This window comes from Halichoerus grypus, chromosome 12 (assembly GCF_964656455.1).
Source record: "Halichoerus grypus chromosome 12, mHalGry1.hap1.1, whole genome shotgun sequence".
NCBI classification, from domain to species: domain Eukaryota; kingdom Metazoa; phylum Chordata; class Mammalia; order Carnivora; family Phocidae; genus Halichoerus; species Halichoerus grypus.
In genome coordinates this window covers 17,097,007-17,119,787 of record NC_135723.1, presented here as the reverse complement: position 1 = coordinate 17,119,787, position 22,781 = coordinate 17,097,007, and the positions used below count along the sequence as shown (strand labels likewise).

General features: G+C 39.0%; 1 protein-coding gene across 1 annotated transcript in view; it reads left to right on the top strand.

Moving 5' to 3' along the window:
* NME8 (NME/NM23 family member 8) overlaps window positions 1–22,781 on the top strand; it is a 65,860-nt gene that overhangs the window by 26,103 nt on the left and 16,976 nt on the right. The window contains exons 7-10 of the mRNA XM_078059844.1: window positions 56–129; window positions 8,298–8,390; window positions 9,532–9,719; window positions 17,751–17,926. Of these exons, the coding sequence (XP_077915970.1) occupies window positions 56–129; window positions 8,298–8,390; window positions 9,532–9,719; window positions 17,751–17,926 (531 nt within the window). The remainder of the gene's footprint in view (window positions 1–55; window positions 130–8,297; window positions 8,391–9,531; window positions 9,720–17,750; window positions 17,927–22,781) is intronic.

Sequence of the window (22,781 nt, the reverse complement as noted above, 5' to 3'; positions counted from 1 at the left end):
TTCATTATCTAATCTTTGTGCCAAGAAAATGAAATTCTCCTATTTTTTTCCCTAGATCAACTCTACAGTATTGCTATTATCAAACCCGATGCTGTGCTTAATAGAAAATCTCTAGAGATTAAACAAAAAGTAAGTGATATTTCCCCACAATACTTTATATTAATTGCAACATAACAACCTCTTAACTGTCAATTTGGAGACAAGCTTATCATTTAGAGTGAAATGGAACATAACAAATTTCTGATGCTAGGTACCTCCAAAGGCTTGGAATCTTTTGTCTTGACAAAAGTTAGACCTACTTAAGCATCTTTATTTAAAGAACTCTGCTCTACCAGCATCCAATATAAATGATAAAAATTACAGTTCTTATATTGGATTATAACAAATGTTCTTCCTGTTTAGTTACTAACAATGGAAGCTTGTTATAAACTCACATTGGCTTGTTTTGTTTTCTGTATGTTGTCACAAACATATGGTCCTTTTTAGATATATGGTAGAGTAAGGAAGCATTTGATGTTTTGCTTTAGAGCTAAAATAAATTTTTATAAGAGGAAAAACTGCATTCTAATCCAAAGGTCAGGAAACTTTTCCTATAAAGGGCCAGAGAGTAACTATTTTCAGGTTTGTGGGGCATATGATCTCTGTCACCACTGCTGAACTCTGCCATCACACATGGGCGTGGCCATGCCCCAATAAGCTTTATTTCCAAATGCAGGTGGTGGGCCAGATGTTGATTGCAGGCTGTACTTTGCTGACTCCTTTTTTTTTTAAATTTTATTTTATTATGTTAGTCACCATACAATACATCATTAGTTTTTGATGTAGTGATCCACGATTCATTGTTTCGTATAACACCCAGTGCTCCATGCAGTACATGCCCTCCTTAATACCCATCACCGGACTAACCTATCCCCCTACCCCCTCCCCTCTAAAACCCCCAGTTTGTTTCTCAGAGTCCATAGTCTCTCATGGTTCGTCTCTCCCTCCGATGTCCCCCCCTTCATTTTTCCCTTCCTTCTCCTAATGTCCTCCATGCTATTCCTTAATGTTCCACAAATAAGTGAAACCATATGATAATTGACTTTCTCTGCTTGACTTATTTCACTTAGCATAATCTCCTCCAGTCCCATCCATGTTTATGAAAAGTTGGGTATTCATCCTTTCTGATGGCTGAGTAATATTTCATTGTATATATGCACCACATCTTCTTTATCCATTCATCTGTTGATGGACATCTCGGCTCTTTCCACAGTTTGGCTATTGCGAACATTGGGGTGCATATGGCCCTTCTTTTCTGTGTCCCTTACATCTATTCTATGGCCCTTACATCTGTGTCTTTGGGGTAAATACCCAGTAGTGCAATTGCTGGGTCATAGGGTAGCTCTATTTTTCATTTTTTGAGGAACCTCCACACTGTTTTCCAAAGTGGCTGTACCAACTTGCATTCCCACCAACAGTGTAAGAGGATTCCCCTTTCTCCACAACCTCTCCAACATTTGTTCTTTCTTGCCTTGTCAACTTTTGCCATTCTAACTGGTGTAAGGTGGTATCTATTTGTGGCTTTAATTTGAATTTCCCTGATGGCTAATGATGATGAACATTTTTTCATGTGTCTGTTAGCCATTTGTATGTCTTCTTCAGAGAAGTGTCTGTTCATGTCTTCTGCCCACTTTTTGACTTGATTATTTGTTTTTTGGGTGTTGAGTTTGAGAAGTTCTTTATAGATTTTGGATACCAGCCCTTTATCTGTAGTGTCATTTGCAAATATCTTCTCCCATTCTGTGGGTTGCCTCTTTATTTGTTGACTGTTTCCTTTGCTGTGCAGAAGCTTTTTATCCTGATGAAGTCCCAAAAGTTCATTTTTGCTTTTGTTTCACTAGCCTTTCATGTATCTTGAAAGAAGTTGCTGTGGCTGATGTCAAAGAGGTTACTGCCTATGTTCTCCTCTAGGATTTTGATGGATTTCTGTCTCAAATTGAGGTCTTTCATCCATTTTGAGTTTCTCTTTGTGTATGGTGTTAGAGAATGGTCGAGTTTTATTCTTCTGCATGTGGCTGTCCAATTTTCCCAGCACCATTTATTGAAGAGACTTTTTTCCATTGCATATTTTTTCCTGCTTTTTTGAAGATTATTTGACCATAGAGTTGAGGTCCATATCTGGGCTCTCTATTCTGTTCCATTGGTCTATATGTCTGTTTTTGTGCCAGTACCATGCTCTCTTGGTGATCACTGCCTTGTAATATAGCTTGAAATCAGGCCACGTGATGCCCCCAGCTTTGTTTTTCTTTTTCAACATTTCCTTGGCGATTCAGGGTCTTTTCTGATTCCATACAAATTTTAGGATTGTTTGTTCCAGCACTTTGAAAAATGTCATTGGAATTTTGATCGGGATGGCATTGAAAGTATAGATTGCTCTGAGTAGCATAGACATTTTAACAATGTTTATTCTTCTGATCCATGAGCATGGAATGTTTTTCCATCTTTTTGTGTCTTCTTCAATTTCTTTCATGAGTGTTCTGTAGTTCCTAGAGTATAAATCCTTTACCTCTTTGGTTGGGTTTATTCTGAGGTATCTTATGGGTTTTGGTGCTGTTGTAAATGGAATCGTTTCTCTAATTTCTCTTTCTACACTTGCATTGTTAGTGTATAAGAAAACAACTGATTTCTGTGCATTGATTTTGTATCCTGCCACATTACTGAATTGCTGTATGAGATCTAGTAATTTGCGGGTGGAGTCTTTTGGGTTTTCCACATAAAGTATCATGTCATCTGCGAAAAGAGAGAGTTTGACTTCTTCTTTGCCAATTTGAATACCTTTTATTTCTTTTTGTTGTCTGATTGCTGTTGCTAGGACTTCTAGTACTATGTTGAACAATGGTGGCGAGAGTGGGCATCCTTGATGTGTTTCTGAACTTAAGGGAAAGGCTCTCAGCTTTTCCCCATTGAGGTTGATACTCAGTGTGGGTTTTTCATAGATGGATTTTATGAACTTGAGGAATGTTCCCTCTATCCCTATACTCTGAAGAGTTTTAATCAGGAAAGGATGCTGTATTTTGTCAAATGCTTTTTCTGCATCAATTGAGAGGACCATATGGTTTTTTCTCTCTCCTCTTATTAATGTGTTCTATCACATTGATTGATTCATGAATGTTGAACCACCCTTGCATCCCAGGGATAAATCCCACTTGGTCGTTGTGGATGATCCTTTTAATGTATTGTTGGATAATATTAGGATTTTGTTGAGGATTTTGGAATCCATATTCATCAGGGATATCGGTCTGAAATTCTCCTTTGTGACGGGGTCTTTGCCTGGTTTGGGGATTAAGGTAATGCTGGCCTCTGGATGAGTCTGGAAGCTTTCCTTCTGTTTCTATTTTTTGAAACAGCTTCAGGAGGATAGGTATTATTTCTTCTTTGAATGTTTGGTAGAATTCCCCAGGGAATCCATCAGGCCCTGGACTCTTGTTTTTTGGGAGGTTTTTGATCACTGCTTCAATCTCGTTACTGGTTATTGGCCTATTCAGTTTGTCAGTTTCTTCCTGTTTCAGTCTTGGCAGCTTATAGGTTTCCAGAGAGTGTCCATTTCATCCAGATTGCTCAGTTTATTGGCATATATTTGTTGATAATAATTTCTAATAATTGTTTCTATTTCCTTGGTGTTAGTCGTGATCTCTCCCCTTTCATTTATAATTTTATTTTTTTAGGTCCTTTCTCTTTTCTTTTGGATAAGTCTGGCCAGTGGATTCTCGATCTTATTAATTCTTTCAAAGGACCAGCTTCTAGTTTTGTTGATCTGATCTACTGTGTTTCTGGTTTCTAATTCATTGATCTCTGCTCTAATCTTAATTATTTCTCTTCTAATGTGTGGCTTAAGCATCGTTTGTTGCTTTTTCTCTAGTTCTTTAAGGTGTAGAGTTAGTTGGTGAAATCGGAATTTTTCTATTTTTTTGAGTGAGGCTTGGATGGCTATGTATTTCCCCCTTAGGACCGCCTTTGCAGTATCCCATAGGTTTTGGACCGATGTGTTTTCATTCTCATTGGTTTCCATGAATTATTTAAGTTCTTCTTTGATCTCCTGGTTGACCCAAACATTCTTGAGCAGAGTGGTCTTTAGCTTCCAAGTGTTTGAATTTCTGCCAAATTTTTTCTTGTGATTGAGTTCCAGTTTTAAAGCATTATGGTCTGAGAATATGCAGGGAATAATATCAGTCTTTTTGGTATAGGTTGAGACCTGATTTGTGACCCAGTATGTGGTCTATTCTGGAGAAAGTTCCATGTGTGCTCGAGAAGAATGAGTATTCTGTTGTTTTAGGGTGGAATGTTCTGTATATATCTATGAGGTCCATCTGGTCCGGTGTGTCATTCAAAGCTCTTGTTTCCTTGTTGATTTTCTGCTTAGATGATCTGTCTATTGCTGAGGATGGAGTATTGAGGTCTCCTACAATTAACGTATTGTTATCAATATGACTCTTTATTTCGGTTAACAGTTGGCTTATGTAGTTGGCTGCTCCCATGTTGGGGGCGTAGATATTTACAATTGTTAGATCTTCTTGTTGGATAGACCCTTTAAGAATGATATAGTGTCCTTCTGTGTCTCTAACTACAGTCTTTAGTTTAAAATCTAATTTGTCTGATATGAGAATTGCTACCCCAGCTTTGTTTTGAGGTCTGCTGGCATGGAAGATGGATCTCCATCCCTTCACTTTCAGTCTGTATATATCTTTAGGTTCAAAATGAGTCTCTTGTAGACAGCATATGGGTGGGTCCTGTCTTTTTATCCAATCTGCAACCCTGTGCCGTTTTATGGGAGCATTTAGGCCATTCACGTTGAGAGTGATTATTGAATGATATGAATTTATTGTCATCATGTTGCCTGTGAAGACCTTGTTTTTATAGACTGTCTCTGTAAATTTCTGTTCTATATCACTCTTGGGGTCTTTCTCCTTTTATAGAACCCCCCTTAATATTTCTTGCAGGGCCGGCTTAGTGGTCAGATATTCTTTCACTTTCTGCCAGTCGTGGAAGCTCTGCATCTCTCCATCCATTCTAAATGACAGCCTTGCTGGATAAAGTACTCTTGGGTGCATGTTCTTCTCGTTTAGTACCCTGAATATGTCTTGCCAGGCCTTTCTGGCTTGCCAGGTCTCTGTGGATAGGTCTGATGTCATTCTGATGTTCCTCCCTCTGTATGTAAGGAATCTCTTCCCCCTAACTGCCCTTAAGATGGTTTTCTTGGTTCTAAGATTTGCGAGTTTCACTATTACATGCCGGGGTGTTGGCCTGTTTTCCTTGATCTTGGGAGGGGTCCTCTCTGCCTCTAGGACATGAATTGTTTCTTTCCCCAGATTAGGAAAGTTCTCAGCTACAATTTGCTCAAACATATCTTCTAGTCCTCTCTCTTTTTCTCCACCTCCTCTGGGATTCCAATAATTCTGACATTGCAACGCGTCATGATGTCACTTATTTCTCTGATTCTATTTTCATGGATTCTGAGTTGTTTTTCCCTGGCCTCCTCTTTTCCCTTTTTATCTATTAAATTGTCTTCCAGGTCACTAATTTATTCTTCTGCCTCACTTACCTAGCTGTTAGATTATCTAGATTAGATTGGATCTCATTGATAGGATTTCTAAGTTCTGCCATTTCAGCTTTCATTTCTGCCCTTAGAGACTCTATGTTGCCATTAATCGATTTCTCTGTTCTAGCTATTGTCTTCACAACTGCTACCCTGAATTCCATCTCTGACATCTTGGTTATATCTCTATCCATTTGTAAATATGTGGCAGAAGTCACAGTCTCTGAGTCTTTCCTATTTTGGGGGTTCCTCCTCCTAGTCATTCTGTTGATGGGTGGTTGAGGGAATGTATAGAGTCCAAATTATTGACCACAACCCAAGCAAGATGCACCGGTTTTCTAGGGACCTTAGGGTTGCTGGCCTCTTGTTCTCCCAGCCTGTCTTCTGGGGGGAGGGGCCTGCCGCGCTGTTACTCAGGCAACCCTGTTTGGGCAGAGTTGCCCTGCCTCCCTGTGGCAGGGAATGGGCTCAGTGGGAACCAGTTTTGGGGGCTTTTGTTCTCTGGCGGCTTTCTCTGGCGGCTTTTTGCATCTCTTCCGAGAGTCAGAGCAGAAGAGACCGTTTCCAACCCTCTGCCTCAGAGCAGAGAGATCGCAGTCTGTTCTTCAGTGAGCTCTCCAGGCCACACTATCTTCGTTTCTGTCCATGCTGCTATAAACTGCAGTGTCCTGGGTTGTGCACCCCTCAGCAGCACTCCCAGTCCTGCTTCCAGGTCGGGGCACATCTCTGCCCTTTGTGCTTCTAAAACCACCAGCCACTTCCAGTTCGCACGTGGGACCCCGCCGCTCCGGTTTCCGCCCTGGGGGCTGTCCTAAAATCCTTTCCCCACCGCTACCGGTCTGCAAGTCTGTGCCCGTCCCCAGCACGCCAGGCTGTCGCTCACTGGCGGTGTAGGATCCCCACAGCCAGGTCCTCTCCCACTGCCGTTTATCCTCCGATATCTGCCCGGGGAATCACGGCTCCCCACTTCATACCTGGAAACCAACCACCTGCAATACTCTGTTTGTAGAGATCCAGATCTTCTTACATCTCAGGCTGGTTTCGTGGGTGCTCAGAGTGGTCTGATAGATATCCAGCTCAATTCCAGGGACCAGTTGGAATAAGATCCCCTACTCCTCCGCCATCTTTTCCTCTTCCTACTTTGCTGACTCCTTAACAGTGACTTTGTTTTGACACAGCAACATTAAATTGAAATTTGAAAGAATGTTGCCTGGGGAATAGAGGAGGTCACCTAGGGAGCTACCAGGAGGGGTTGGCCATCCCTTGAACTTCTCATCATGCACTCTTTCTTTAGCTACAGCAGCATTATCACTGATTAAACTACAAGAAAGTCCATGGTCCATGGTCATGGGATGTATGGTTTCTTCCATTTGTGCATTGATTTAATAAAATCACTCTCTAAGGATAGCCCTTTTCTTCCAGATTTTGGTGCATATGTGGGGGGAGGCATCAAACTGTACCCCCACCCTCCATAGATTACTTATACTTTATAATGTTTAAAAAAGTAATGTCACATAGTAATGGTTTACTGTTCCTTATTCAAGTGTATTTTAATTAGCTAGGACAATAAAGCTTTTCAAAGTTATATAGTTCTTTTGGTTGGGGCAATTCTATTAATCATAAGTTCATCTTAATCTTTTTTGTTTTAATATAGAAAATAACATTTCAGAGATGTAAATTATGAATATCTCCTAAATACCTCACCTCTCTGGAATATGGTAAAGGGCTAATAGCAAACAGGACAAAAAATGAGAGAATGTTTTGAATAGAAAAAAATGAACACACTACATTTTTCAATTATAGTAAAGGAAAACTTACCAAGTTTAAATATTGATTGTTGGGTTTTACTTTCTGTTGTCAGACACTAAGTAATGTAACAAAGACATGATTTGAGTATTTAGAAATTATTCAAATTGGACTGTCAGGAGAGGGTTCAGAAGGATGTAAGTAGTGCTCTACCATATCAAAAGACCAATGGAACCAGTACAGTGTTTACTTTCATAATAGAAGCAGAAGATACCTGGTGCTGGATACTCCCATCAAACTGTAATTACTGAGTTGCTTTGAACCCGGATTATACTTATATTACATTGTTTAGTACCTCATTAGACTTGGCATATTTGCTTCAAACTTCTCTTTGTTATATTTTACTATAGTTGAGTGACATGCAACCTGGATTTATCATTAAAGTAAGTTTTTTTTTTTAAGACAAAGCATGGCTAAATCTTAAATTCTAACCTTCCCCATAGCTTGGATAGTTTTTTTTTTTTTTTTTTTTGCTATAAAGTGTAAAATATACTAGATTATGAGTTACAGCCTTAACAAAGGAAAGCCTTTTAAGAAATAATGTTAAACCAATTTTGAAGATAGATGGTTAAAAAGTGCTTATAAATGTATGTCTTTGTGAATGATTCAGAAAGCATGATATCTTCCCTTGGAATTTAGTTAGTTCTTTCATGTGCTGGGACAAGTCACTTAAATAATAGAAATACTGCAGAGTCTGTGGTTCAAACCTTGAAAACTTACAGACCAGAAGGCATGACAAGGTCCTTCTTTATGTAGTTTTGAGCTTCTTCAGACCTAGCGCCCTATGGGTCGTGCTGAGGTCTTTACCTGAAATGCGTTCAAATCTGGGTGGTTTGTTAAACACAGGAAAGAAATGTCCTTGACTTGTCTTACATGTGCTCCCCGGCATGTCTGGATCTGACTCACTCTCCCTGTGAAGATCATCAAGGCAGGCTTTGTGATAGAAATCGAAGATAAGAGAGTGCTCACTGAGCAACAAGTAAGGGACTTCTACCGTCGGATAGCAGACCAGGTAAGGAAGTTAGACACAAACCAAAAAAAGCTGCTGTGTTTTCAAATGCGCTGGATTCCTGTAAGTTTGGAACCCTCCTCTTAGAAAAGCAAATGAATAAGTCTGACCAGCCAGATAAGCTCCATTGTCCCTCTTGGTGTCCAGATGATGGTAAAGCCAAAGAAGGTGATGACGGGAAAGTCTCCAGTGGAAACAGTAGCAGCTGAGCAAGAATGGATGGTCCGATTGTACTTTGTCGGAGTGAAGCCCTCTTCAACTTATGTGCTCTCAGACTCCCTGCATCAACCTCTGGAAGCGAATACCCAGGCCTTTCCTATAGATTTTTATCCCAGGCTGAAGGCTCCCTGTCATAAACCTCACAGGGAAGCTTTAATCCTTTCATTACCTAAAGGCCCATGTCCCAAGCTATTTTCTCTTCTGCATGGGAGAGTATAAGAAAGGCAGTGCTGTGTATTGGAAAGGGCAGTGGCTTGGGGGTCAGAAGACATAGCTTCTGGAAATCTCCTGTCCAGTCTGGTAGCCATCAGCTACATGTGGCCATTTGAATTTAAATTCATTAAAATCAAATCAAGTAAAAAAAACTTCAGAGTTTCAGGTTGCACTGGCCACATTTCAAGGGCTCAGTAGCTGCACGTGGCTACACGTGTTGGAGAGCCTAGAAGAACATGTTTGTCATCAAAGAAAGTTCTAGTGAACGGCACTATGTCAGCTGGCTGCAACACTCAAACTGCTTCTCTTGGCCCCAGGAAAAGTTTGGACCCACTGCCTCAGCATCACGTGGGAACTTTTGAGATAGTCCACTTCCAAAGCCCCACCCTCAACCTCCTGAGTCATGAACTCTGGGATTGGGCTTTCCAAATCTGTGTTTTAACAAGCCCAGCAGATGATTTGGAAGCATCCTGAAGTTTGAGAATGGTTATTAGACCATCTTTAGGATCAATCCCTGTGAGCTGTGAACTTCCATCCTTCAAAGGTATGATTGTTCACAGGGCCAACAATCACACCTTTGAAGGATTAGAGCTAATACTCGCTTGCCTGGTGGTCAGGAAGGGGACGATGTCACTTGGGTTGGGGAGTGGCTGTCTTTTTAGTCTATTTATTTCAGAAGCCTGGAGTAAGCAGTTTATCATCTTATTTATAGCCTGACTTTGAAGATTTTGTCCTTTTTATGACCAGTGGCCTAAGCCATATTCTAGTTATATCTCAAGGAAATGAAGAGCAGCCTGCCCTGGGAGAAACTGAATCTGATCCTGAGACAGAAGCTAAAGAAATATATGAGGATCACCTTGCTATGGTCACGACTCCAATGATGAGGAAGAAGCAGGACAGGTAGCTTGAGACCAGGAAATTTACCATTGTGTATTGTGTTAGTAGGTAATGAAGTGTAATATCCAAATATCTCAAGATCTAAGAATGTACATTTTTTTTAATTTTTATTTTTTTAAAGACTTTATTTATTCATTTGAGACACAGAGATACAGAGAGAGAGAGCATGAGCAGGGGGAGAGGCAGAGGGAGAGGGAGAAGCAGTCTCCCCCCTGAGCCAGGAGCCCAATGCGGGGCTTGATCCCAGGACCCTGGGATCATGACCTGAGCCGAAGGCAGATGCCTAACCATCTGAGCCACCCAGGAACCCCATCTAAGAATGTACATTTTTTAAAGATTTTATTTATTTATTTAAGAGAGAGAGAGAGATCACAGAGGGAGAAGCAGCCTCCCGCTGACAGGGAGCCCGATGTGGGACTCGATCCCAGGACCCCAATATCATGACCTGAGCTGAAGGCAGATGCTTAACTGACTGAGCCCCCAGGTGCCCCCAAGAACACATATTTTTATGTTGGAGCTACGAGTATTTCTTCCAGTCAGTCCAAAAAACCATATATATAGTAAAGCTGGGATTTCCCTGAAAGTTTATGTCAAGAGGATTAGAAAGGGAAAAATGTGCCTTGTTTATCTTTCTAAAGCTGGGCCCACCAGTCTGGCCTCCCAGCCTGGGGCCCCAGGGGTAGATTGGGACCATGTGTAATTCCTGCCAGGTCTCTCTCCTCTCCTGTCTCCCCACATTCACTCCCACCTGCCCTGCGTCCTAAAGACATCAGATGTACTCTTTCCCCTTTTTTACTTAAGGCAGTTAGTGGTTATAAATTGCTAAGAACTAAATGGTTGTATATTTTCACTAATGGGTTTTTAAATATTTGAAAATGAATATAAGTACCAGACAGAGTGTTGGTTTTATGCACTGCCATTTGTGCCTTTTATTCCTCTGAAGACTCAGAAGGTTCAGTTTACCACAAGAGTCATCAGAGCAATGCCTGGGACAACGGTGGGTAAGCAGGAACCTGCTGAGAGGAGCTGAGTCTCGGGATTCCATGATGTGTCTCTTCCCGACGGACAGCACATCTTAATTGCATTTTCTGGCAGGGCATCTCCAGAACTCCTTGTTGTCTTATTAATGTGTGTAGTGGCTTTTCTTGAGTAGCTATATCTGCTGTTCCTACAGTGTGATGCATTTTAGGTAGCAGGGTGACCCTACAGTCATTAGTTCCAAGCTTTAAATGAGATTGAGGGGCTTAAAGTTAAGCCAGCTGCCGACAAAGGGCTTTGTGAGCAGTAGTACTTATTTTTACAGTTTTAAGGGGGAATGATAGTCAGTGGTCAGAGGGAAGGTTTGGGTGGGGAGCGTTGCACTTAAAAAGATACCAGAGTTCATACCAGAACTTTTGAGCCATTAAAAAAAATGTTCTGTGAAGCACTCATTGATGCAGCTTGTGTAACAGAAGTCAGCGTTCCGCTTGTGCCCTCATTCTGGTGAGTCTGGGTCACATCCAACTTTGAAAAGCAGTTGTCTCTGGTTGTTGCATACCGACGTAATAAGGTGAACAGTTTAGGCCATTGGTGGGGTGGGTGTGGAGTGAGATGTGTTAATCTTGCTTTGGAAAAGTCTGCAGTATTTTCTTTCCGAACTTAGAGACTCCATTTGCCTTTGGCCCATGTTTATCCTGAGCAGTGGCCATAGGCAGGCAGCATGGAGTGGTGGGGAGCATGTTTATCTGGGAATCCGTTTTCACAGCTCGTGTTCTGGAAGCAGAGCATAACAGGTGCCAAGCACTCCTACTGTTATTTTTTAAGTGAACCCAGAACCCAAAGGATCAAAGACATAAACTCTCATGAATGATTTACATGTCTGTTCACTTTCTTTCTTTATGGCTACCTCTCCCCTACCTCAAAGCCTGCTCACCTTCCTCTCTGGGTGGTGGTGGGGCTAGTGGGTGAGGAAGAAAGGAAATTAAAAGCAGGGCAATTAGACTGGGAGCGGTAGGTGGCTCCTTCTGCGAACATGAGCAGAGCTCCCCTTCTTGGTCAGGGTGGTTGTCCCCACAGAGAAAAACTCACATGTGAACCCACATGGTCTGGGAAAACTTTCTGCATGTCAGCAGTAACCCACTGGACCCAGTGGCTGGCTGGGAGGAGGACCCAGGAAAACAGGACACAGGCAGCCACAGTTTTCATCCAGATCCCACATTTGTTCATGATGACTTTTGATCACAGTCTGTTATCCATTTGCATGTCTGTCTCCTTAATCCGCCTGTGTATTAAGAACTCAAAGGTCAGAGTCATTCATCTTTGCTTTCCAGTCATTCTACTGGAAGAGGAAGGTGTGGTTCTATTAGCTACATTGTCCAGAGTCAGATAAATAGTTACTGGCAGTCTTCACTCACTCACCCATTCATTCTATTATGCATCCTTCCATTTATCTAGTATTTATTAAAGTCCTACTATGTGCCAAGCCCTGGGGATACAAAGATGGGAGGAAATGAAATGATCTCTAAAGTCCCTTTCAGCTCCAAATCTTTATGACTGAGTGAAGATGTTAATTCCTACCTCCTATAATATATTTCTCTCTCCATACAAAGTGTCTATTCGAGTCTTGGTAACCCATTTATTTCTATACATGTCATAGCTATAGAGAGCAAGTTTTTCTTTTATAAAACTCTTATTTAAATTGAAGATAATAGATACAATTCCTAAAATAATCTTTAAAAGTATTTCTGGGATCAGAGCAGTCTGAATTCTATATCTTTACTCTCTACTCCCATCTCCAGACCTTTCTTGCCTCTCTAGCATCAAAGGGAACCTGTGTTCATAAGCATCTGGCCATAGGTGAGACCTGGAGTTCTGTTGGTCCAGAACTAAGGAGAAGGGGAGGGCGGTGGTGTGGTGCTTTCTCTACTGACAGCTTGGGGGAGTGCCTGAGCTCAATCACCGGGGACCAGAACCCTGGGACAACCACCAGTCTTGGGAAGAACAAACAGACTTGTGACTCCTCAGGGCCAGGTTGATACTGGACTTCGCTGGGCCTTCCTGACCTCCCTCTCCCCTGAAAGCCCAAGATGGAGCTGAGCAGAATTACCAAAATTGCCTGCCTTTGAGGACCAGCTCTATAAGGGCTCTTAACCATTTGTTCCCACAGGGGAATGGCAGCTTGCTTGCTTGTAGCCTAGAGGCCATTTTTGTCTTTCAGCTGTAGGGTTTCCAACACCTAACATACCAAAAACGAGATGTAAGCCCCAATAAACCAACCAAGAAAAATGACTATCCACCTCAAGGAGCCTAGCAGCCAGAGCAAGGAAGATCTACACAAAAATCAAAACATAAACCCAGTGAAAAAGAACTACTAAGGGCTGGAAAAATCTTTAAGTAAAATAATAGTAATACTATTACTACTAATAATAATATATAATGCTCGAGACTAATAATATATAACTAATAATAATATATAACTACTACTACTACTAATGCTTGAGATTCAAGTGCTACACACACATAAAAAGAGACTTTCAAATTTGAACTATAAAATAGTGATTTGAACTCTAAATTCAGTGGAGAATTAATGTGATAGTTGTTTGAGACTTGAATTAATGACTTGGAAAATCAGATGAAAGAACTAGCTTAAAGTACAGAAATAAAATGAGACTGATGTCATGAGAGCAAGAGAATAAACAATGTGGAGAATATACTGGGAAAACCAGTGTGCTAGTAAGAAAAATTCCATACAGAGAAGAAAGAACAGATGAACAAGCTATATTTCGACAAAGAACAGGGAAATAAATTCCCTGAAATGAAGAAATAAATGCATCTGCCAATTGAAAGGGCTTCCAGTGGCCCAGCCTCGACTGATGCGCAAAAACACAGACACGGGAATATCCTGGGAAAAAAACACTGTATGCCATTTCCAGAGAGAAAGAACAGGCAGTGATGTGCTCAGGATGTTTGACGCCCCAAGCAGATAATTTTCTTAATACCCCTCTCCTCTATATAATAATATTATTTTTAGTACTAATTATTGAACAAGGCAAATAATGGCCAGGAAAAAACATAAATAGTGAAAATTGTCCTTTGTGAGACATATAAGCAAAAAAAAAAAAAAAAAGAGAATATTCTAATACCAAAAATGAAACAAGTCATAGATTAATACTGTTTAATTATATGAATGTGTTTTCTTAGAAAGGAAAAAAAGCATTCATAGTTATATATATATTAGTCTATCATGGAAATAAGGTGCAAATTTTGTTTGTAAGCCTTAAATTTTGAAGATTTGTCAATGGTATTCTCAAAATTGATCTTTACTATATATTCATGTTTAACAGAGATACATAAAATTCCTGTTTCACAATAAATTCCAGAAATTGTATTCTGCCAATAGCTTTGTTATTGTAGTGTTGATTCTTATGTGCAGAGTACAAGCTAGAGTATGCTTTATTAAAGGTAAGGAATAAAAATATGCCAACTGGAAGCCTACACATATATTATTAAAATTTAACACTAACCACAGGAATTATTTAGATTGTAGACAAAAGATATTTTTCAAGGAGGAGTAATTTATCACTAACATTGTTTAGAATTGCTGGTGCATGGTGATGCTAAAAAACAGCCCAAATTTAGTTTAAAATTGGTTTAAAATTTGTTAGAGACAGTGCAACCCCCAGTGACTTGCACTTTAAATGATCCCCTTCCAGCCACTGCATGTTTGGCAGTAACTGAGAACAAGTTCCTTACAAGGGAAAATTCTCTGACTGGCATGGGACTTGTCATAGACCACTGAGAGAAACAGCAGACCCCCTGCATCCTAATGAAGCCAGGATATCCTATACCTGGAGAAGCAAAGGAAGATGTTCAGGGATATGCTTAGGAATATATCACCTGAAAAATATTTGAGGGAAGACTTGACCAAACAAAAAATGAAAAGAGACAGTTCAATATGAGGGGGAAAAGGGAAGGGAAATGGTTCTCCTCAGAGTGGAGAGAGAAAAGCTGAAATGAAGAAGAAACACAGTATTTTAAGGTTCTTTTTTGAGTTTACAGAAGTGGGGATGGATGGGATATTAGAGCTGAGAAATAGTGTGCCAGAATGCTAAGAAATATTTGGAACATATGTTTTTGGTTACGGAAGCAGATAAAAGACAGTGAATGTCAGTGCCGTGGATAAGTATAATAGAACCTCTACATTACCAAGGGGAAAACATGGAATGGATAGCAACTTGCTCAGACCAGCAAAATAAGGGAAAGAAAAAAAGAAGAAAGTACAATTTAAAATAAATAGTGTATATATAAAGTTAAGATGGAAGGAAGGTAGTTAAGTATATGGCTATTATACTAAATATGAAAAGGTTAATTATCCCACTAAATACAGAGATTACAATTAAGGTTAAGGTAAAAAAAAAAAAAGCTACATTAAAAACCATTATAGTAACAATGGATCATCAATGGGTACTAAAAGAATCATCAATGGGTACTAAAGCCATTGCATGAAAAATATATACAGTTTCAAATAGTGTCCTCACAGATTTCTTTTTATTTACAAGGTGGAAATTGTAGCTTTCCAGTGGAGAAAACAGGAAGATACCACTTTAACCACATTAATACCATCAACAATGGGAAAAACTTAAATCGTGTATATCATATTGTGATGTATAAGGGATACAGCATCACTTATAGAATATTCCTGCCAAAGATTCATACCCTGAAATTAATAGGAAACTACTGGTCCGTCCAATAGTTTGAAACCATCCTAAATGAGGAACAATCTGCAAAACAGCTAACCTGGACTCTTCAAAATGTCAATATCATGAAAGATGAAAAGACTGAGGCCTTGTTAGAGATTAAAGGAGACCAGGGAGATAGGACAATTACAGGCAATGTATGGTCCAGGATTAGGAAAAATTACTATTGATGGGGCAGTATTGAAGATTGGTGAAATTTAAATATGAACTATTTATGAGATAATAGTTTTATATCAATGTTAACTTCCCTGAAATATTTAGGAGGGTGAATGTTTAAAATATCTGCAGCCTGCTCTTAAATGGTTCAGTCAACATACACACAACACACAACACACACGCACACACACACACACACACAGGGCGGGAGGGGGGATGAGAGGACAGAGAGAAGAAATGTGGCAAAATGTTAACGGTGAATCTAGAGTGCATTATCCTTGTCTTGCAACTTTTCTGTCAATTAAAATTTTTTTCAAAATAAGGTTTCAAAAACTGCACTCATTTATATTCTGTTCAAAAGAAACACACAAGAGAAATAAAATAAAAATAAAGGGATGGCAAAAAAATATAGCCAGGCAAAATAAATTATTAGAATTGAACATTTAAAGTGCTAAACTGGGGTGCCTGGGTGGTGCAGTCGGTTGAGCATCTGATTCTTGGCTTCAGCTCAGGTCATGATCTCAGGGTTGTGGGATCGAGCCTTGTGTAGGGCTCCGTGCTTAGTGTTGAGTCTGCTTGAGATCCTCTTCCTCTGCCCCCCCTCCCCCTGTGCACGCACGCTCTCTCTCTCAATCTTTCTCTCTCTGAAATAAATAAATAAGTCTTTTTAAAAAAGTGCTAAACTTAATAAAGAAGGACATGATGTTGAAATCAACATTTATGAAGAAGATGTAATAGTCTAAAAGTGCCCTGATATAATTATATATACAATATAAATATACATAGCCTTAAATCCCACAAATACATTTTCTTTTTTACAAAGAAAGCCTTAATACATTTTTTAAAATTAGGATTTCACCACATGCATTTGCAGATTATAATCCAATAAAATTCAAAATAAACAATAAAGAGATGACCAAGATATCTTAGGTATTTGAAAACACATCATGTACTCCTACATAACCCTTGACTCAATGACAACCTTAAAAGGAAAAGTAGAAACTACCTGGAAAGCTTTATATAAAGGAAAGAAAAACTTTTTTTTTTTTTTAAGAGAGGGAGAGAGGTGGGGGAGGGCAAAGGGAGAGGGAGAGAGAGAATTGTTTTTTATTATTTAAATTCAATTAATTAACATACTATTATTAGTTTCAGAGGTAGAATTCAGTGATTCATCAGTCTTACATAATACGCCATGCTCATTACATCACTTGTCCTCCTTAATGTCCATCACCCAGTTACCCCATGCCCCTGACCCCCTCCCCTCCAGCAACCCTCAGTTTGTTTCCTATGGTTAAGAGTCTCTTATGGTTTGTCTCCCTCTCTGTTTCGTCTTGTTTTATTTTTCCCTCACTTGCCCTATGCTACTCTGTTTTGTTCCTTAAATGCCACATATGAATGAGATCATATGATATTGTCTTTCTCTGATTGACTTATTTCACTTAGCATAATGCCCTCTAGTTCTATCCACGTCTTTGCAAATGGCAAGATTTCTTTTTCTTTTTTTTTTTTTTTTGGATGGCTGAGTAGTATTTCGTTGTATATGTATACCACATCTTCTTTATCCGTTCATCTGTTGATGGACATCTGGGCTCTTTCCATAGTTTGGCTATTGTGGACATTGCTGCTATAAACATTGCGGTGCAGGTGCCCCTTCAGATCACTACATTTGTATCTTTGGGGTAAATACCCAGTAGTGCAATTGCTGAGTCATGGAGTAGGGGAGAGAGAGAATCTTAAGCAGGCTCCATACCCAGCCCAGAGCCTGATGCAAGGCTTGATCTCACAGCTCTAAGACCATAACCTGAGCCAAAATCAAGGGTCAGGTGCTTAACCAACTGAGCCACCCCAGTGCCTCAAGAAAAACATTTTTAACCATATTTTATGTTGGTCTTCTTTATCCTCCCATGAAGTCAAGCATACATGATTTCATGTAATTGATTTTTGGATTGGTTCAACAAAAAGCTGAATTAAATACATACTCTTTGATTTGACAGAAAAATACAACTTATCTTTCGATGACGTTCAATTTTTATTTGTTTTATTAAACCACAAAATATTTGTGAACTTACCAGTTTTAATTTTATGTCATGGTTATTAAGCTTCAGTTTATAATCATCTTAAATTATATTTTGGATTTCTACAGCTTAGAAGAGTATCTGGAAAGACAACATATATCTCAGTTTTGTGATGTTGAAGAGAATATAACTGATGTTAACCACTTTATTGATATGTTCTTCCCTGATTTTAAAAATATGGAAAACCTCAAATTAGAAAAGATCCTGGCATTACTTCGACCAGCTCTCTTTCAAGAAAAGAAAGGTAAGAAATAAATATAAATACACCCTAGTATAATTACATTAAAAGATATTATTTTAAAATTTAACATTGAAGAAAAAGCACCTATTTCTTCATGTATGAAATTCAGAAGATTAAAATGAGGGGTGCCTGGGCTGGCTCAGTTGGTAGAGCATGTGACTCTTGGTCTCAGGGTTGTGAGTTTGAGCCCCATTTTGGGAGTAGAGCTTACTTAAGAAAAAATGAGAAAACAAAGTGCCTGGCACCTAAAGGGTGCTAGTTATTTTTGACTTTTTCCCATATTCACACAGCAGAGAGACTGTGACAGAGTAGGAATACAGACCATAAGTTCACACTGTTGATTCCTTTTTATAGCTGGTATATGGAAATACAATTGATATGTGTATATTGACCTTATATTCTTTGACTAGCTGAACTCACTTAGTTCTAGAAGCTTTGGTGTAGCTTCCTTGGGAATTTCTATGCAGACCAAGGTTTCTCAACTTCAGACCTACTTACATTTGGGGCTAGATAATTCTTTGTTGAAAGAGGTTATATCTGGGGCACCTGGGTGGCTCAGTCAGTTAAGTGACTCTTGATTTCGGCTCAGGTCATGACCTCAGGGTTTTGAGATTGAGCCCTGCCTTGGGATCTGTGCTGGGTGTGGAGCCTGCTTAAGGTTCTCTCTCTCCCTCTCCTTCTGCCCCTCCCCACTCTAAAAAAAAGAGGCAGTATCATGTGCATTGTAAAATGTTTATAACATCCTTGGCCTCTACTCACTGGATGCCAGTAGCATCCTCCACACCCCCAGTGTGACAACTAAATATCTCCAGACATTGTCAGATGCACCCTTGCAGGACAAAATGTCAGGCTGAGAGCTGGTGAAATGAACAATAAATATCATCTGCAAATTGAGACAGTTTTACCTCTTTCTTTTGAATTGGTATGCTTTTTTTTCTTCTGCTTGCCTCATTGAACTGGCTAGAACTTCCTGTATGATGCTGATGAGGAGAGGTGACATGCATGCTTTGTTCTTGACCTTATAGCAAAAGCATTCAGTCTTTTACCATTAAGTACAATATTAGCTCTATAGACCTTTATTTAAATTTTTAAAAATCTGACCTTATTTCTAGTTTGGGGAGTTTTTTTTTAAATCATAAATAGATATTGTATTTTTTTTCTCAAAAATTTTTTCTGTATCTATTGATACGATTATGTTTTATTTTCTTGAGTTTGATAATATGGCATTTGCTTTGATTTTTGAATATTGGACCAATCTTGCATCCTCCAGATAAGCCACATTTGGTTGTATATTGCTCTTTTTACATATATCTGAGTTTGATTTTTTACTATTTTGTTGCCTTTTGTGTCTATATTCATGAGAAATATTTGTTGTTTTCTTGTAATGTCTTTATCTGGTTTTGGTGTCAGAGTGCAGGTGTTTGGTGCAGGCCTTATAAAATGAGATGAGAAGTAGGTACTCCTATTTCTCTGAAGAAATAGCATATAATTCATATTACATCTTTCTTAAATGTTTATTAGAATTTACCAGTGAAACTATCTGGGCCTAGAGTTTTCTTCTTTGGAATGTTTTAGTTTTGTATTGTTTGCCTTCTTAAATCTTTTAAAATATGGATCTATGTTTTGAATGAATAGACCATATTTTAGAACAGTTTTAGATTTACAGAAAAATTAAGAAAGATAATAGTTTCCGTATGCCTGTCCCCCCCCCCGCAACAGTTTCTCCTATTAACATCTTATACTATGGTGATATATTTTTATAATTAATGAAACAATATTGAAATGTTATTAACTAAAGTTCATAGTTTACAATAATGTTTGCTCTTTGTTTTGTACATTTTATGAGTTTTAACAAATGCATAGTGTCGTGTATCCCCTTTACAAGATCATACAGAATAGAATTGCTGCCCTAAAAATCACCTGTGCTTCCCCTATTCATCCCTCTCTTCCTCCCTCCTAACTCCTGGCAATCACTGATCTTTTTGCTGTCTCTGTAGTTTGCTTTTTCTGGAGTGTCATATAGTTGGAATCGTAGAGTATGTAGCTTTTCAGACTGATTTCTTTCGCTTGACAATATTCATTTAAGGTTTCTCCATGTCTTTTGTTGGTATTTTCTTGATAGGTCATTTTCTTTTATCACTGAATAATTTTCCCATTGTATGAATGTACTTAGGTTTATCCAGTTACTTATTGAAAGGCATCTTGGTCGCTTACAGTTTTTAGCTACTATGAATAAAGATGCTATAGGCATTCATATGCAATTTGTGTGTGTGTGTGCGTGCATGTGTGTGCGTGTGTGTGTGTGTGTGTGGACATAAGTTTTCAACTCAATTGGCTAAATTCCTAGGAGCATGATTACTGGATTTTATGGTTCAACTATGTTTAGCTCTGTAAGAAACTGCCAAAATGCCTTTCAAAGTGGTTGTATCATTTTCCATTCCAAACAGCAATGAATGAGAATTCCTGTTGCTTCACATCCTTGTCAACATTTGGTATTTTAGATTTTTTTTCCTGTTCTAGTGGGTATATAATGTTATCTCATTTTTGTTTTAATTTACAATTCCCTAATGACATATGATTCTGAGCATCATTTCATATGCTAACTTGCCATCTGTGTATCTTCTTTGGTGAGGTGTCTTTTCAGATCTTATGCCCATTTCTTTTTTTTTTTTAAAGATTTTTTATTTGACAGAGAGCAAGAGAGCACAAACAGGGGGAGCAGCAGGCAGAGGGAGAGAGAGAAGCAGGCTCCCCGCTGAGCAGGGCGCCCAACATGGGGCTCCATCCCAGGACCCCAGGATAAAGACCTGAGCTGAAGGCAGATGCTTAACCCACAGAGCCACCCAGGCGCCTCTTTATGCCCATTTCTTAATTGAGTTGTCTACTTATTGTTGAATTGTAAGAGTTCTTTGTAAATTTTGAATATAATCCTTTATATAAATGTGGTTTGCAAATATTTTTCCAGGTTTTGGGCTCTGTGGTTTTTTTTTTTAGCAGTCTTTTTCACAGAAAAGTTTTTACATTTTTTTTTTTTAAAGATTTTATTTATTTATTTGAGAGAGAGAGAATGAGAGAGAACACATGAGAGGGGATAAGGCCAGAGGGCAAAGCAGACTCCCTGCCAAGCAGGGAGCCCGACGCGGGACTCGATCCAGGGACTCCAGGATCATGACCTGAGCCGAAGGCAGTCGCTTAACCAACTGAGCCACCCAGGCGCCCGAAAAGTTTTTACTTTTAATATAGTCCAACTTACCAGTTTTTTGTTTTGGATTCTTCTTTTAGTGTTGTATCTAAAAAAATCATTTCCAAACCCAAGGTCACCTAGATTTTCTCCTCTGTTATCTTCTAGAAAGTTTATGATTTTGTGTTTTAACTTTAGGTCCATAATCCAGTTGAGCTAATTTTTGTGAAAGGTGTAAGGTCTGTCTAGAGTAATTTTTTTTGCAGGGGGGATGCCTCATTGCTCCAGCGCCATTTGTTGAAAAGACAGTCATTGCTCTACTGCATTGCCTTTGCTTATCTGTCATAGATCGGTTGAGTATATTTGTGTGGGTTTTTTTCTGGGTTCTCTATTATGTTTCGTGGATCTTTGTGTCTGTTTTTCACCAGTTCCATGATGTCTTGATTACTGTAACTTTATATAGTAAGGTAGAGTCAGTCCTCCAACATGGTTCTTCTCCTTCAATATTGAGTTGACTATTCTGGGTCTTTTCCCTTTCTGTATAGAATCAGTGGAACTGACATCTTAACACTATTGAGCCTTCTTATCCATGAATAATGCCTATGTCTACATTTATTTAGATCCCTGATCCCTTTCACCAGTTTTGTAGTTTTATCTATCTATCTCTCTATCTCTCTATCTATCATCTATCAGGTTTTTATTTAAATTCCAGTTAGTTAACATACAGTGTAATATCAGTTTCAGGTGTACAATATAGTGAATCAACACTTCCATACAATACCTGGTGCTCATCACAACAAGCACATTCATTAATCTCCATTACCCATTTGACCCATCCTCCCATCCCCCTCCCCTCTGGTAACCATCAGTCTGTTCTCTACAATTAAGAGTTTGTTTCTTGGTTTGCCTCTCTTTTTCTTCCCCTATGATTGTTTGTTTTGTTTCTTAAATTCCACATATGAGTGAAATCATATGCTATTTGTCTTTCTCTGACTGCCTATTCCTTATTTAGACCCTATACAGATTTTGTTGGATTTCTACCCATGTATTTCATTTTTTGTGTGCTCGTGTAAATGGTATTGTTTTAAATTTCAAATTCCAATGTTCATTGCTGGTATATAGGAAAGTAATTGACTTCTGTATATTAATTTTAACTTGCAACTTTGCTATAGTAGTCTCTTATTGTTTCCAGGAGTTTTGTTGTTATTGTTCCTTTGGGATTTTCCACATAGACATTGATGTCACTAGAAAACAAAGACAGTTTTATTTTCTCCTTCCAAATCTATATATTCTTTTATTTCCTTTTCTTGTGTTATTTCAAACTAGCTAGGTTTTCCAGGATGATGTCAAATAGGAATGGCAAGAGGGGATATCATTGCCTTCTTTCCAGTCTTAGAGACAAAGCATCCAGTTTCTCTCCTTAAGTATGATGTTAGCAATAGGATTTTTGTACATGTTCTTTAGTAAGTTGAGGAACCCTCTATTCCTAGTTTGCTGAGTTTTAATCATGAATTGTTGTTGGAGGGGTGCCTGGGTGGCTCAGTCAGTTAAGTGTCTGCCTTCTGTGATCGAGCCCCATGGTGGGCTCCCTGCTCAGCAGAAAGTCTGTTTCTCCTTCTGCCTCTTCCTCTCCCCCTGCTTGTGCTCTCTCTCCCTCTGTGTCAAATAAATAAATAA